The sequence below is a fragment of the Nomascus leucogenys genome, chromosome 11 (assembly GCF_006542625.1).
Source record: "Nomascus leucogenys isolate Asia chromosome 11, Asia_NLE_v1, whole genome shotgun sequence".
Taxonomy (NCBI): domain Eukaryota; kingdom Metazoa; phylum Chordata; class Mammalia; order Primates; family Hylobatidae; genus Nomascus; species Nomascus leucogenys.
In genome coordinates, this window is record NC_044391.1 from 22,992,221 (window position 1) to 23,007,230 (window position 15,010).

The window sequence follows — 15,010 nt, forward strand, 5'->3', positions numbered from 1 at the left end:
GCTTACTTTGCAGCAAAAGTATCACAGATAACATTGTGTTTTCAGGAATTTCTTACATTACTGTATCAAATTATTCATTATCCTCAACTGTTCATGATAACAGAATTTAAGTTTACTATAAAATGGAACTGCTCCTAAAGATGTTTTAAAGCCACTAGGTAAGAGAAACCTCAAAGAAACCAAAGGTAATCACAACCACGTGCTACTTTGGTTCCTTGCTCCCAGCCCTCTCTTAAAAATCTTAACAAGGAATGCAAATTACCAATTAGTGTAAGCAAGAAACAAGACTATTTTACTGAAGAACCAACCAACCAGGAAGAATATGTGGGGCTGGTTAGGAGAGAAATCACTCTAACTTTACACCAACATATAGCTTTATATTTCAGAACTGCATAATGATGACTGCACAAGATACCAAATCAGAAGAGGTTCCATTTCCAAGTTCTGATTCATAAGAGCTTCCAAAGTAGAGCCGGTACATATTGAATTTTGATTCATCTGGAAGGATATCGGACATCTCTAAAGAAACAAGGGACTGATCTAAGCCACATTCTCCATCTCCAGCTGAATCGTCAGAGCCACTGCTATGGTTAAGAAAGACCATTGAAGACAGACTTAGGTCACTATCAGAGCTGGAACTTCCATCCTAAAATACACAAAAGGACAACCAGTTTAAAGATGTAAACAATTTTAGTCTCAGAAATAAATAATAACATAGATAGCATTCTATTAGAGCAATACAAGAAACTTAGAAGCATTTTTCAAAAAGCTCATTAATTCTCTAATGGTTTTGAGGCACATGGTAAAAATTTAACTATTAAAATATAAAGACAAGATAGAATGTGTAGATAATTTACCAACCATCCCCCAAGAAAGTCTGTAATGAAGCTAAGACTCAGACCTCTGGGCTTTATTTTGATGTCTCTGACTTTCCATTCATACTTTTCTACTCCAAAATGATGAATCAACCATGTTATAGAGTGCTTTCTCATTATAGAGAGCTCTACAAATACACACCTTTCTGGTAGCAAAGGGAGAGGGGAGAACTTCAATGGCTTGCCAAAATAGCAAAAACTTAGGGAGTTTCTGATTTAGAAACTGTAGGCTCTGTAGACATTCCAACCAAATATGGTAAAGAAGAGTAATAGAATAATCCTTCCTAGAAAATATATGGTAAAGTGTATAATGTAACAGTTCAAATATCTACTGTAAATATTAAAATCATAATACTATCTTTAGAGAAAAGGCTGATGCTAGGGCTGGAATACAGAAAGTACAAGATAAACCAAGAATATTTTTCTTTTTTTGGGGCAGGGTCTCATTCGGTCATCCATGCTGGAGTGCAGTGGCACAATCATGGCTCACTGCATCCTGGATTTACTCAAGTGATCCTCCTGCCACAGCCTCTCCCAAGAAGCTAGGACTACAGGTATGGGCCACCATGCCCAGCTAATTTTTAAATTTTTCATAGAGACAAGATCCCACTCTGTTGTCCATAGTAGGTACAGTTTGTGCAACCATAATTTGGTCTCAAACTAGGCTCAAATGATCCTCCTGCCTTGGCCTGCCAAAGTGCTGGGATTACAGGCATGAGCCACTGCACCTGGCCAAGAATAACTTACTGTATCTGGAAGTGAGGAAGTGATTCAGTAATGATGAGGACATGTCATAAAGATACAGGAGCCATACAAAAGGGGCTCCTATTGGCCAGATTGGGACAATTTGAGCTTCAAAACAACAACTTTAACTGATTATTTTTTAAAAGTTAAAGTACAAACAAACTAAAAACCCTAATTATTTTTCTGTTTGTAGTATTTAATTCATGGTATCCCAATTTAAATAATATCCTTGCAAACACCAACATGTTTTTGCCAATATTAAGGTAATGTTAAGGAAACAGACATCAAACTCTTCATAATCATAAATTCTCTGCAAAACCCATATTCCAACTGTGGAACATTCAACTAAAGGTAAATTTATGTTTCTATACAGTTTTACCAAAGTTGTTTAAAAAATAGCATTTTTTAAGGTGGAAATTTTGACATTGTACTTCTTTTATCACTCATAAAATGTCATAACAACTTCCTCATATAACTTGCCTGGAGTCCACTCGAGAGCAGCATTCCATGTAAGGCCTCCAATTGAGCATTGTAAAGTAAAGCTTTCAGATCAGCTCCAGTAAAGGAGTCGGTTACTGATGCTACATGCTGAAGGTCAACATCATCTGCCAGAGGTAGAGAGTCACTGAGGACATTTAAAATTTCAAGACGTGACACCTGAAGGGAGAAAAATTTATTTAACAAATAAAAAATAAAATTAAAAATATTATCTTAAATTGTGTATCTTATGATTTTCTTCATAAATTAACCTTATATATCTAAAAACCTTTATGAGTAAGTTGAGAAATGTACCAACAGCCTACTATTTATCTTCCTTGGAACTTTTTCCCCAACAGAAATAATATATATAGGAAAATGAATGAAAATCAAACACTCTTAAGGCTGGGCATGGTGGCTCACGCCTGTAATCCCAACACTTTGGGAGGTTGAGGCGGGAGGATCACTTGAGCCCTGGAGTTCAAGAAAGCCTGGGCAACACAGGGAGACCCCATCTCTACACAAAAATTAATAATAAAATTATCTGGGTGTGGTAGCATGTGCCTGTGGTCCCAGCTACTCGGGAGGCTGAGGTGGGAAGATTGCTTGAGCCTGGGACATAGAGGCTGCAGTGAGTTGTGATTGTACCACTGTACTCCAGCCTGGGTGACAAAGTAAGACCTTGTCTGAAAAACAAAAAACCAAAAACCTACAAAATATTCAGTGTAAATAATTTCTTATTCACACAGTGCTTATTTTCTAGATTTAGGCAAGTGTGCCAAGAAGGTATTTCAAAAGGAAAATCTAAATAATTTAAATAATAGCTACATGTAACATATATTCAGATACTTTATACCTTTGACTATTCATTTGTCTATCTGTTCTTTCATTCATTTATTTGTTTGCTTCTAAATTGGAGAATAAGAGTTGGAACAACACAGGACAAGGAAGAGTTGAAAAATTATCTCTATGAAACCTGCTTACATGCTTACAATTCACATGCTTGATTCTGTATCAGAGTTTTTTTGACAGGATAATGGAAGTATGTAATCTTTGAACAGAAGAGAATGTGAAAATATAATACATTAGGTTTCTTGCATTTTTTTTTTTCCCCAATCAGCCAACACAGAAGGATTACAAAGTTTTCAGACTTGCACTGGGCCAAAAAAAGGCTTTGCATCTAATTCAGAATCTTTTTATGCTTTGAGCAAACAGTGGCTAAAGCTTTTCCCTAAGAAAGCTGGTCTTCTAAGGACAATTGCCATTACCTGGCAGAAGTAAAGCTCACAAGGAAAGAGTGTAGCATTTGTTGGGTTTTGGACTCTAAATATGAAATTGTCACCTGATCAGGAGGAGGACAGTATACACATTTATCTAGTCGACCAGGCCTAAGCAGGGCAGGGTCAATCAAGTCAGGGCGACTAGTAGCAGCCAATACATAAACACCTAGAGGAAAAAAGAACATTTTTTACCAAAATCTGATGACATGATGACATTTTGTTATAACATTCTATTTCTGTATTTATAATTATTACCCTGTAAGCCTTCTACTCCATCCAACTGAGTCAGCAACTGGTTAACTACTCGATCTGTAACTCCTGTGTTATCATGACCCCGCCGAGGAGCAATGGATTCAAATTCATCAAAGAAAAGAATGCAGGGCTTTGCAGCCTGTGCTCTGGGAAAAACAAACAACATTTCATATTTGAATCAGGCTTCATAGTTGGCAAAGTGATTTCATATATATATGAATGTATTTATTTTATGTATTTATATATATTTATGTACTTCTTTTAATTTTTACAACAAACCCTTAAGGCAAGTTGTATGTAATTACATATAAATACATATAAATGTATTTATATATATTTATGTATTTATTTTAATCTTTACAACAAACCCTTAAAGAAGGCAAGGCATATGAGATTACCCTTGTATTCAGTAAACTGTTGAGATCAAGGTGTTTATTAAGACCCATGCCTTCTGGCCGGGCGCGGTGGTTCACGCTTGTAATCCCAGCACTTTGGGAGGCCAAGGCGGGCGGATCACGAGGTCAGGAGATCGAGACCACGGTGAAACCCCGTCTCTACTAAAAATACAAAAAATTAGCCGGGCGTGGTGGCGGGTGCCTGTAGTCCCAGCTACTCGGAGAGGCTGAGGCAGGAGAATGGCGTGAACCCGGGAGGCGGAGCTTGCAGTGAGCCAAGATCGCGCCACTGCACTCCAGCCTAGGCAACAGAGCGAGACTCCGTCTCAAAAAAAAAAAAAAAAAAAAAAGACCCATGCCTTCTGGATAGACTAACAGGGATCAAAACAAAAACTGACTCTTAGTCAATAAGTCAAACACTTTTGATTCCTATTACAAGTAATCATTTTCATTTTTATATTAATATATACTTACTGGCCACCCTTCTTTTGTGAAATGCCTATTCATTTATTTTGCCCATTCAAAATTTGGAAAGCTCATTATGTTGGTACTGTTTTGTAAGGACTCTCTATAAAATATATTTTATTTCTTTTACTTTTTTAATAATTTGAACTTTGACTTTTAGTTTTATTAATTAACAAATTTTAATTCAAAAAAAGTGAATATTAATTCCATCTCTGGCAACAGGTGGACTAGATGTCTCGAGAATAACACCTAATATAAAACACCTGTCATGGTGATTGAAAAAAACCAACAGCTATCTCATTAAACACATGGCAAGTAAAATGTATCTTCTGGGGCCAAAAATAGACCAGAATTATCTGCTACTTGAATGTTTGGCAAAACTCTCCTAGAAAACTGAGTCTGATGTTTGATTTGTGTAAAGACTTTTTTATCTTTTCTAACTCAATTTTTACTAACTTATAGGACTACTCAGATTTTCTTTTTTGCTCAATTTTGGTCAGTTTTATTTTTGTCTATGTCACCTAATTGGCATGAATATTTTCATAATATTCCCTTATTATCTTTTACATTTCTGGGATATCTTTAGCTATGTTTCCCTTTTTATCCCTAAAATTGTTTATTCATGTTTTCTTTTTTCTTTTTTTTTTTTTTTTTTTGAGACGGAGTCTCGCTCTGTCGCCCAGGCTGGAGTGCAGTGGCGTAATCTCGGCTCACTGCAAGCTCCGCCTCCCGGGTTCACGCCATTCTCCTGCCTCAGCCTCTCTGAGTAGCTGGGACTACAAGCGTCCGCCACCATGCCCGGCTAATTTTTTGTATTTTTAGTAGAGACGGGGTTTCACCATGGTCTCGATCTCCTGACCTCAAGATCCGCCCGCCTCGGCCTCCCAAAGTGCTGGGATTACAAGCGTGAGCCACCGCGCCCGGCCCATGCTTTCTTTTTTCTTAATCAAACTTGCTAGAGATTTGTCAATTGTACTCGGTGTTCAGAAAATAAATCTTGGCTTTGTGAGCTTCTCTGTTTTGTGTTTCATTAAACTTCATTCTTATCTTTATTATTTCCCTTTTAACCTATTTTTTAGTTTATATCTATAATTTTCCTAATTTCATGAGATAGATACATAAGTGGTTGACTTTCAACCTTTTTTCTTTTCTAAACATTTAAGGCTGTAAATTTTCCTTGAAATCAGTTTTGCAACATCTAACAATTTTAATGGGTAGTATTTTCATTATCATTTGCTCCCAAATATTTTCCACTGTAACTTCTCTTTAACCCAGGAATTACGTGGAAGAGGTTTATTTTGTTTATTCTTTTTCCTGGTAAACTCGGTGGTGAATACATGAAGTATTCATTTTATTATTCTTCCTTAAGCTGCATAAGTATTTTATGTATATTCTCTTAACTGTATACTTTATAATAAAATTTTTGGAAGAATAAAACAGTAACTTTTAAAACTCCCCATAATGCTATCACATTTGAATAATTATTTTCATCCTTAAATACCATCTTCTGTATTCATATACGGTTTTTTAATATATGCAAAATAGTTACACTCACTGAAATTAAATTGGCCAGGTGGAATCTTGATTTATAAGAGATAAATTAGAAACTGGGGGAAAAAAGAATTTAGAACTTACAAAATTTAGAGATAAATTAGGGGCAATTATTTGCTTCATATAAGAATCTACTCTGAGATTTCTTTGAATAACCACTTCGATTCCACTTTGAGGAGTATTTCTATTGTAAATACAAAACCAAATAATTTCCAAAATTTAATATCTAAAATGTTTTGTATTATTTGATGAAAGAGAATCCACGTCCTCTAGCTTATTAATAATTCACATAAACCACAGGTTTCAAATATCAGTTCTTCAAAAAACAAGACCAAAACACTGATTTATAAATAATAACAGAGTCAGTTACTTTAAAAACGTTCATAGGATACCAACCTAATAAAAATATCCCGAACAGCTTGTTCACTTGCTCCAATATATTTGCTGAGTAACTCTGGCCCCTATTGGGTAAAATAAAATTATTGAGATAAAATTATTTAAAAAGAAAATATAAATTTGGTTTCTGACTAAGTCTAAATGAATCATGGAAATCTTTAATATGATTAAATGGATGTCTTTTATACATTTTTTAAATTAATGTGTGCTAGAATAAATATCATACCACAAGTTCTATGCTTGATGCTTCTGCCCAGAACATTTTCCACTGGATATTCTCATGGCTTGTTGCTTCATTTTATTTAGATCTCTGCCCAAATACCACCTCTTCAGAAACCCTTTCCTGACAAGTCCATCTATGACTCACTCCAGTTACTCTAAGCCTCCTTACCCTGCTTTTCTTCCTACATAGGACTTACCACCACCATCTGACGGAATTATACACTGAATGTGTCTATCTGCTTATTGTTGCTCTCCACTAGTAGAATGTAAACTCCAAAAAGGTAGTTTTGTTCACTGCTGAATCCCTTGTGCCAGAAACAGTGTCTGCCACATAAGTATTAGATAATCGTTTTTCCAAGTGAATAAGTGAATGGTGTAAGAAGGGACAAAGTCCCATCTATCTCAAATTTAAAAAAATGTGCAGAGATATGACTTTAATCACCATCTTCAATTACTGAAACAATTTATTTGCACAGGAGTTAAAGAATATATCATTTTTAGAACATGTGGGAAAAGGCCAAAAAAAAAAGAGAGAGAATATATGATCTTCCCTAAAAGCCAACTGAAAAACCTTTCGAAATAAACTTCCCTGCATATAGCAAAATCAATAATGAGAATAGTCTTTCCTTAAATTGGGATCTTAAAAAAAAAACTGAATAGGTCCTAAAGTCATCTCTAGTGAAAAATCACTATCTCCAAAAGACCAACTACTGGTCAGGATATGTGACCAAAATAAGGAATTTCTAATATTCAACCACATAGATATCTATTAACATAATATTTAATTACATTTCCTCAATACAGTCACAGAACTATAGGACTAGAGGAGGGAACAAGAAATAGCTAAGGCAAGGCTGGGCACGGTGGTTCTCGCCTGTAATCCCAGCACTTTGGGAGGCCGAAGCTGGTGGATCACAAGGTCAGGAGGTCAAGGCCAGCCTGGCCAACATGGTAAAATCCCGTCTCTACTAAAAATACAAAAATTCACTGGGTGCGGTGGCAGGTGCCTGTAATCCCAGCTACTCGGGAGGCTGAGGCAGGAATCGCTTGAACCCAGGAGGCGGAGGTTGCAGTGAGCCGAGATCATGCCACTCCACTCTAGCCTGGTAACACAACAAGACTCAGTCTCAGAAAAAAAAATAAATAAAAAATAACTAAGGCAAAATAATAGGAACAAGGCAACAGCCTGGCACTTTTAGTTTCTCCATCATTGCCGGTTCACAAAAAAACATGATAAAAGAGTAATTTACAACTGGGTAAAACCCAGTTATACATTACTAAACTGAGCTGGGCGTGGTGGCTCACGCCTGTAATCCCAGAACTTTGGGAGGCCAAGACGGGCAGATCACTCGAGGTCAGGAGTTCAAGACCAGCCTGGCCAACATGGTGAAACCCCATCTCTACTAAAAACACAAAAATTAGCCTGTAATTCCAGCTACTCGGGAGGCAAAGGCAGGAGAATAGCTTGAACCCAGGAGGCAGAGGTTGCAGTAAGCCAAGATTGCATCACTACACTCCAGCCTGGCCAATAGAGTGAGACTCCATCTCAAAAAAATAAAAATAAATATAGAAACAAATAAATAAATTACTAAACTGATATATAAATCAAGTTTGAATAAGGCTAGAATAATACACGATTCCTTTGTCTTGGAATCTAACTGCCCTTTGTTAAACTAATATTGCTGATGTGCTGAAATTATACAGCTAAGATACTGGATCTGCGACCACAATGACACACCAGTGGTGGACTGTGAAGCACTACCCAAAATGATCTGCTAGCATGCCCCTTAATTACCACACTCACCTTATACCTGAAAAAAACTTAGACCTAGTCTCACTTTGACACAAGCAATGGTGAGATACAGTCAAAAGTAACAGAACCATAAAAACCCCAGCTTCCTGCCTCAGTATGGTCTCCAGCCTCTAGTTGTCTACTCCCTTTAAGAATGGTTTGCCTTTCTATCTGAGTATTTATGTATAATTCTGTTCACAATGCATGAAGATTGCCTTAAGCAAGAAGATAATAAGCCCTACAAGAGAGAGGTGGCTCATTACTCAATTTCACACAACTTTTAATAGATGGATCGCTGCTCCTACTAGCTTTCCAAATGTGAGACTAGCCCACAATCGAGAAACATAATGGTGTTGGTAAAGATGTGGAGAATCAGGAACCCCCCACATTGCTAGTGGAATGGTGCAGTTGGTGTGAAAGACAGTTTGGTGGTTCTTTGAAAAGTTAGAGAATTACCCTAAGACCCAACAATTCTACTCCTCAGTTTATACCCAAGAGAAATGAAAACATATCCATGGAGAAATTTGTACATGAATATTTACAGCAACATTATTCATAATAGTCAAAAGGTAGAAACAATTCAAATGTTCACCAGTGATAAGTGGATAAACAAAGTATGGTAACATTATTCAGTCATGCAAAGGAATGAAGTACTGATACATGCTACTACCTGGATGAACCATGAAAACATTACATAAGTGAAAGAAGCCAGACACAAAAAGGTCACATATTGCATGATTTCTTTTATATGAAATATACAGAAAAGGCAAATCCACAGAGACAAAAAGCAGATTAATGGTTGCCAGGGGATGAGCAGAAGGAGGAGTGGAATGAAAAAGTTTTGAAATTAGAGGGAGGTGGTGGTTGCATAACATTGTGAATGCACTAAATGCCAGTGAATTTACACTTTAAAATGGGTAACTGCATTTATGTAAATTGTACCTCAATAAAAAAAGAAGATAAGTGGGCAACATACCTTGACACTTATAAAATTCATTCTACTCTCTCGTGCAATTACCCCAGCTAGTAAGGTTTTTCCTGTTCCAGGCGGACCATACAACAGTATTCCTGTTCTTTGTCGTATGGGCAAGTTTGCAAATAATTCTGGATACTGAGAAACAACAAAAAAAAAAAATATGAAAAAGAGCTCAAGTCTAAACAGAAATGACTAAGTAGCAGCTAAAGATCAATGTATAGAAAAAAATATTCAGATGGTAATCACGACCACCTTTCTTTAGTAACAGCAAGTACAACAGTAGAAAATACAGTTCCTACTAAAAACTATAAATGAACTCAAAGGAACGACTACAAATTTTTTCCAATTAAGAACACATTCTAAGGCCGGGCGCGGTGGCTCACGCTTGTAATCCCAGCACTTTGGGGGGCCGAGGCGGGCAGATCACGAGGTCAGGAGATCCAGACCACCGTGAAACCCAGTCTCTACTAAAAATACAAAAAATTAGCTGGGCGTGGTGGCGGGCGCCTGTAGTCCCAGCTACTCGGAGAGGCTGAGCAGGAGAATGGCGGGAACCCGGGAGGCGGAGCTTGCAGTGAGCCGAGATGGTGCCACTGCACTCCAGCTTGGGAGACAGAGCAAGGCTCCGTCTCAAAAAAAAAAAAAAAAAAAGAACACATTCTATATAAAATGCATATAACTGCATCAGAACTTCTATTTTTCCTGTTTTTAAAAGTACTACATTTAAAAAGTACAAACCAATCTTTTAACAAGTATAGTGCCTTTCATGGATATGCTTCATGGGGCAAGTTATGAGAGCTGTGTACATTTAAATCTATTCAATCAAAGATAGTAAAATATCCCAAGAGTCTCCAGGCTGAACAAATAATCAACTGCTTCTCAAATTAGCTTTTAAGGCACCACTGCTCAAGAACAAGAGAAATTTTGAACAGGTGAGCCAAACTTGAGGCTACTGTCTGCAATATCTTGGTCTCCTTTATTAGGTATGCCTATTTAGTTCCCTCTATTGAGAATATTCCCACTCACCTCTACCTCTGCTCCAATCAGAAAGAAGCCCAAAGTCAGCAGTTACGCATATAGTCTCCATGTACTGTATCTGGATGTACTGAATCTCCACGTACTAATGCTCGATGCCCCATCCCAGCAACGGGGTCATGATCCTGCTAGCTAGTACTTCCGTACCCATGTTCTCTCACACTGGTTTTAATAGTCCTGGGCTGCAATCAACATGTCCCAGGCCCCAGTGGCCACTGTTCCCAGGAGTTGCCATGCAGCAGGGTCCTTACCCATTTTTTTTTCTCACTCCTTTGCATGGGTCCCTGATCTCATGCAATGATCTTTGCCTCTCAGATCTCTGATTAAAACACACTACCTCCTAGACTCTACCATCTGATCTTCTGAAGAACAATCTACATTTGTCTCCTTTATCCTGCTCTCTGCCTTGTCTATGCCTGCCAACTCTGCTTTTCAAGGACTGACATCCCGGGTCTGGAAATCTAGCTTCACCCATCAGTCCTGTGAACCCTGATAACTCTTCTACCTCCTAGTTTATTCCTATCCATTTCTGCTCAAATCCCAGCAGACAGTCCATCTTGCTTTACTACAATTTGAATGATTAAAGCAAACAGAATTATACATCAAAATGTATTTACTGTAACTATCACCTCAGCTTTCTATTATAAGTTTCTTATGGTCAAAGACTGCATCATACACATTAAAATCTGTCAGCCTGGGCAACATAGCAAGACTCTGTCTCTACAAAAATTAAAGAGTTAGCCGGGCATGGTGGTTCATGCCTGTAGTTCTAGCTACTGGGGAGGCTGAGGCAGGAGGATTGCTTGAGCCCAGGAGTTTGAGGTTGCAGTGAGCTGTGCGTGTACTCCAGCCTAGATGACAGAGTGAGGTCTCAACTCTGATAAAAAATTAATTAATAAAATAAAAATTTGTTAAAGTACCTAAAATAGTGTTAGATATTTATTTGGTAACTCGCTAAACACTTGTTGACTCACATGGAGATTGGGCAAGCTAACACATAAAGCCAAAGCCAATAATACAGTGGTTCTTCTGGGAGTAAGTATTCACTTTTTCTTTTTTTTTTTTAAACATACCTTGGCAGGTAACTGGATAGTATCCATGAGTATCTGCCTAACTTCATGTAATCCACCAATCTTGTCCCAACCCAGGTCTCTAGGTTTATGCAGGTTGACACTTCGCAAAGACGCAGGAATAAATCCGTGGAGAGCCTTTTGGAAGTCCAACGTTGTTAAAACTAATTCTGTTTAAAAATAAACAAAACTTCTTTTACTAGTTATATTTCACTATATGAATTTTTAAAATATGCCATCATCTTAGCTGGAAACACTGATTTTCTACTCAAATAACTGCTTATTCAGATACTACAAATGGAATATATTTAATTCTTGTCTTGCTACAATTACATTTCTCCACAATAGAAGATTCCAAGTTCAGGTTTTAATAGTAAAACATACTTTCTCTGGTGGATATACTCTGACGAGAGAGTCGAGAATGTATGGCTCGATCCACAAGTACTGTAAAATCTCTAGCCACAAACCCTCCAGTTTCTTTAGCGACATGCTGCAGGTCAAGATCGGTGAACTTGCTTATATCACAGTCCAGTTTATTTTTTATTACATTACACAGAATTTCACATCTTTGTTCCTAAAGAAAAAGCACAAAATTCAAATTTCCAATTGTATTCAACTGTGTATTTTAAAATGTATATTTGGAGAAAATCAGGTTGACAAATCTATAGTGACAGAAAGCAAATTGGTAGTTGTCTGGGGATGGAGCAGGGGAGGAATGGGTAGTAAAAGGGCTAGGAGACTTCTGGAGTGATGAAAATGTTTGTTTCCTTAATTGTGGTGATGGTTTCATGGCATCTACATATGTTAAAACTGATCAAATTGTACACTTATGTGAGTTTGTTGTACTTAAATTATATCTCAATAAAGTTGTGAAAAAATTACATTAATAAATGATTGTCATTTCTTTCTCCAATAAGAAGCATTTTTAGTAATATATGGTTCCTTTAAGAATTTTTTTTTTTGGTTCCTATAAGACTTATTTCTAAAAACATATTCAGTGGCCAATATCTCAAATACCATTCTATTATCCTTAATAATAGATATAATACCTTTATTCTTCAATAGCAGTTAACTAGCACAGGGTCTGAATATTTAGGGTAGATGCTAGGTGAAAATTTTAAAGAATTTAAAATATGTTTGCCAGTCCTGGAACATATTTCTTTCAGCTCACTGCCACTAAAACCCTCATGAGTTCCCAAAGGGGACTAAGTGCCATTATGTGATGGTGGCAAAAAAAAAGTTTAATTAATGAAGTGTTTAAAAGCCATCTATCTATTTCTCTCTGTTCTTTCTCATTCAAAGAAATACCATTTTCAAAAAAGTCATTTTCTTGGAAAGTGCATACTAACATTTCAGGTGGCTATAAATTATAATTTATGCCTCTAGCACAATATGCACCAAATGTTGACTTACATATCCTTAAAATCATTAATAGAAGCATAAGTTTAAAGCCACAAATTACTAATAAAATTGAAAAATAATTTCTATAAAAGGGACATAATTCAATAATCCTTACAAGTAGTATATTACCTGATTAGGAGGCTGAATGTGTTGGACGCACTGAAATATGTGAACTCCTTGAGCAGAAACAAGTAAAGGATGTAGAGATTGTTGAGACTGACTTGTGGCAATCAGTGCAACCAAACTTCCCATGGAGATAAACTCTTTTATCATATCATTCAAAGCTGGAATTAAGCAATATAGTGTAAAAGCTTAGGAAAAATAAACATGAAATTTAAAAATTATACATTCATTAAAAATAAAAAAAAGATGATACTCTAAGGTTGACCTTTAAGGTGGAGTATGTATGGTATCACTCTTTCATGTCTTTAAAAAATGAATCCATCTAGTTATTCCCTGATTTATCTATCGAGGACCTAATAAATCTAATAGAGGCAAAAGAGGTACTGCAAACTCAGACCATATACTCAGAGCAATGTCTACTGAGGTTCCCTACTTGTGGATCTTATGAAATAAATGAAGCAATGATAAAAATTTGTCTCTGAAATAAATATGCTAGAAGGGTGATAAATTTCCATACTGTTTGTTAAACAGAATTCAGCTCATATTCCTATAACTTCCAGAACAATCTCTTCCTACCCCAGGTCTTGTAAGGTTTCATATGAGAAGGTCAGAACTGAAATAGGCATTAATAATGTACATCTGAGTCCTGTCCTGACCTAGAAATTTGCAGCACTCCCTTAAACACTGGACTAATAGATCTAGTATAAGAACAGTAACAGATCGAGTGTAAGATTAGTAACACCAGTCCTATAGATGCTATAGATTTCAAAATTTGAGATTAACACACTAGGTAATAATAATCCAAGCCACTCTTAGTTGCATTTTCTATCTATTTCAGCTTTTAAGAACCTTGAAGCAAGTCAATGCTGCCAAACCCTCCAACCTCACCTCCCTAGCACTCCTCTCCCTGCACTCTAAGCTCCAGTCAACAGGGTATTCCCCAACATATCATTACTTCCTGTACCTCTGTGCTTTTGCCTGTAGACCACACTTCCTTTGCTTCTTTATTAGCATGATATTTGTTCATGCTAATTTCTACTCTTCCATAAAAACTCAGCTCAGTTGTCAAGTCCTCCAAAAAGCTTTCCCTGATAACTCCTTATCCCACCTCACCCCGTTTAGGGTTATATGCTCCTATACTACTCTGTGTATACTTCTTGCATAGTGTATGCTGTCACCTCCTTGTTGGTCACCCTGGTAAAATTAATCTCTCTGAATTTCCATTTATTGACCTGTAAGGCCCAGGGAATATTTTCATGTAGAATACAAAGCAATCCAAGAAAGCCAAGAAAGGGATGGCTACTCATACACAGTAGCCATCATTATTAGTATCATTCTGTACTAATACTGTTCACCCTCCTTTTTCTCCTAGAATTTGAGAATACAGACTGTGCACAAGCATTTGACAAATATTTGTCAAATGAACGAAAGAGTAAATCTGTAAATTAAACAATAAGTAAGGGGGAATGAAAAACCCTAAAGGACTAACCATGAAGTTGCAGAATTTTCACACTGTTTTTACTCTACCAATTTTGCTAATACAGTCTATAGGACAACTGTAGAATGCTATTAGGGGCCTCAAACACAACACTTAACATAACACATATATTATTCTCTGAAGAGAGTAGATTTATCGTTAAGACTAAAAATGCTGACTGACAAAAGAACAAGACCTTAAGCCAGTGGTGGATGCATTTACCATGAGCAAGCCGCTGGCTCTGCACTGCGTCAGGACTGTGCTCATGTTCTGGGACAGCAGGCAGTCCAGCAATGAGGTCAAGGTCATCCAGCAGAACAACAGATGGCTGCATCCACACCGCCTCTGAGAAAGCCACCTCTAGGGTTTTTTGTATGTTTTCAAGCCTTTTTCCTTAATATAGAAGATATGAAATGGTTTCAATATCATTTCAGTGCTGGGAAAGTTCAAGTTGTCCTTTTGAAAGCACTAGAAAACCT

At 36.9% G+C, this 15,010-nt stretch overlaps 2 protein-coding genes across 9 annotated transcripts in view; one reads left to right on the forward strand and one right to left on the reverse strand.

The window, feature by feature from the left end:
• Positions 1 to 2,335, forward strand: part of GATAD1 (GATA zinc finger domain containing 1) — a 48,126-nt gene extending 45,791 nt beyond the window's left edge. For both annotated transcript variants that reach the window (XR_004032243.1, XR_004032242.1), the window contains one exon: positions 387 to 2,335. The gene's annotated coding sequence lies outside the window, so the exon portion shown is untranslated. The remainder of the gene's footprint in view (positions 1 to 386) is intronic.
• Positions 1 to 15,010, reverse strand: part of PEX1 (peroxisomal biogenesis factor 1) — a 42,349-nt gene that overhangs the window by 3,815 nt on the left and 23,524 nt on the right. For 5 of the 7 annotated variants that reach the window (XM_003252445.3, XM_030822082.1, XM_030822083.1 and 2 more), the window contains 10 exons: positions 14,754 to 14,924; positions 13,061 to 13,215; positions 11,915 to 12,104; positions 11,534 to 11,700; positions 9,426 to 9,560; positions 6,436 to 6,500; positions 3,632 to 3,774; positions 3,439 to 3,542; positions 2,100 to 2,276; positions 416 to 646 (listed from right to left, as the gene is read on the reverse strand). In XM_003252445.3, the coding sequence (XP_003252493.2) occupies positions 416 to 646; positions 2,100 to 2,276; positions 3,439 to 3,542; positions 3,632 to 3,774; positions 6,436 to 6,500; positions 9,426 to 9,560; positions 11,534 to 11,700; positions 11,915 to 12,104; positions 13,061 to 13,215; positions 14,754 to 14,924 (1,538 nt within the window). Of the gene's footprint in view, positions 1 to 415; positions 647 to 1,065; positions 1,160 to 2,099; positions 2,277 to 3,080; positions 3,543 to 3,631; positions 3,775 to 6,435; positions 6,501 to 9,425; positions 9,561 to 11,533; positions 11,701 to 11,914; positions 12,105 to 13,060; positions 13,216 to 14,753; positions 14,925 to 15,010 lie in introns of those variants that run through there. The other 2 variants (XM_030822081.1, XR_004032241.1) reach the window with 2 other exon arrangements.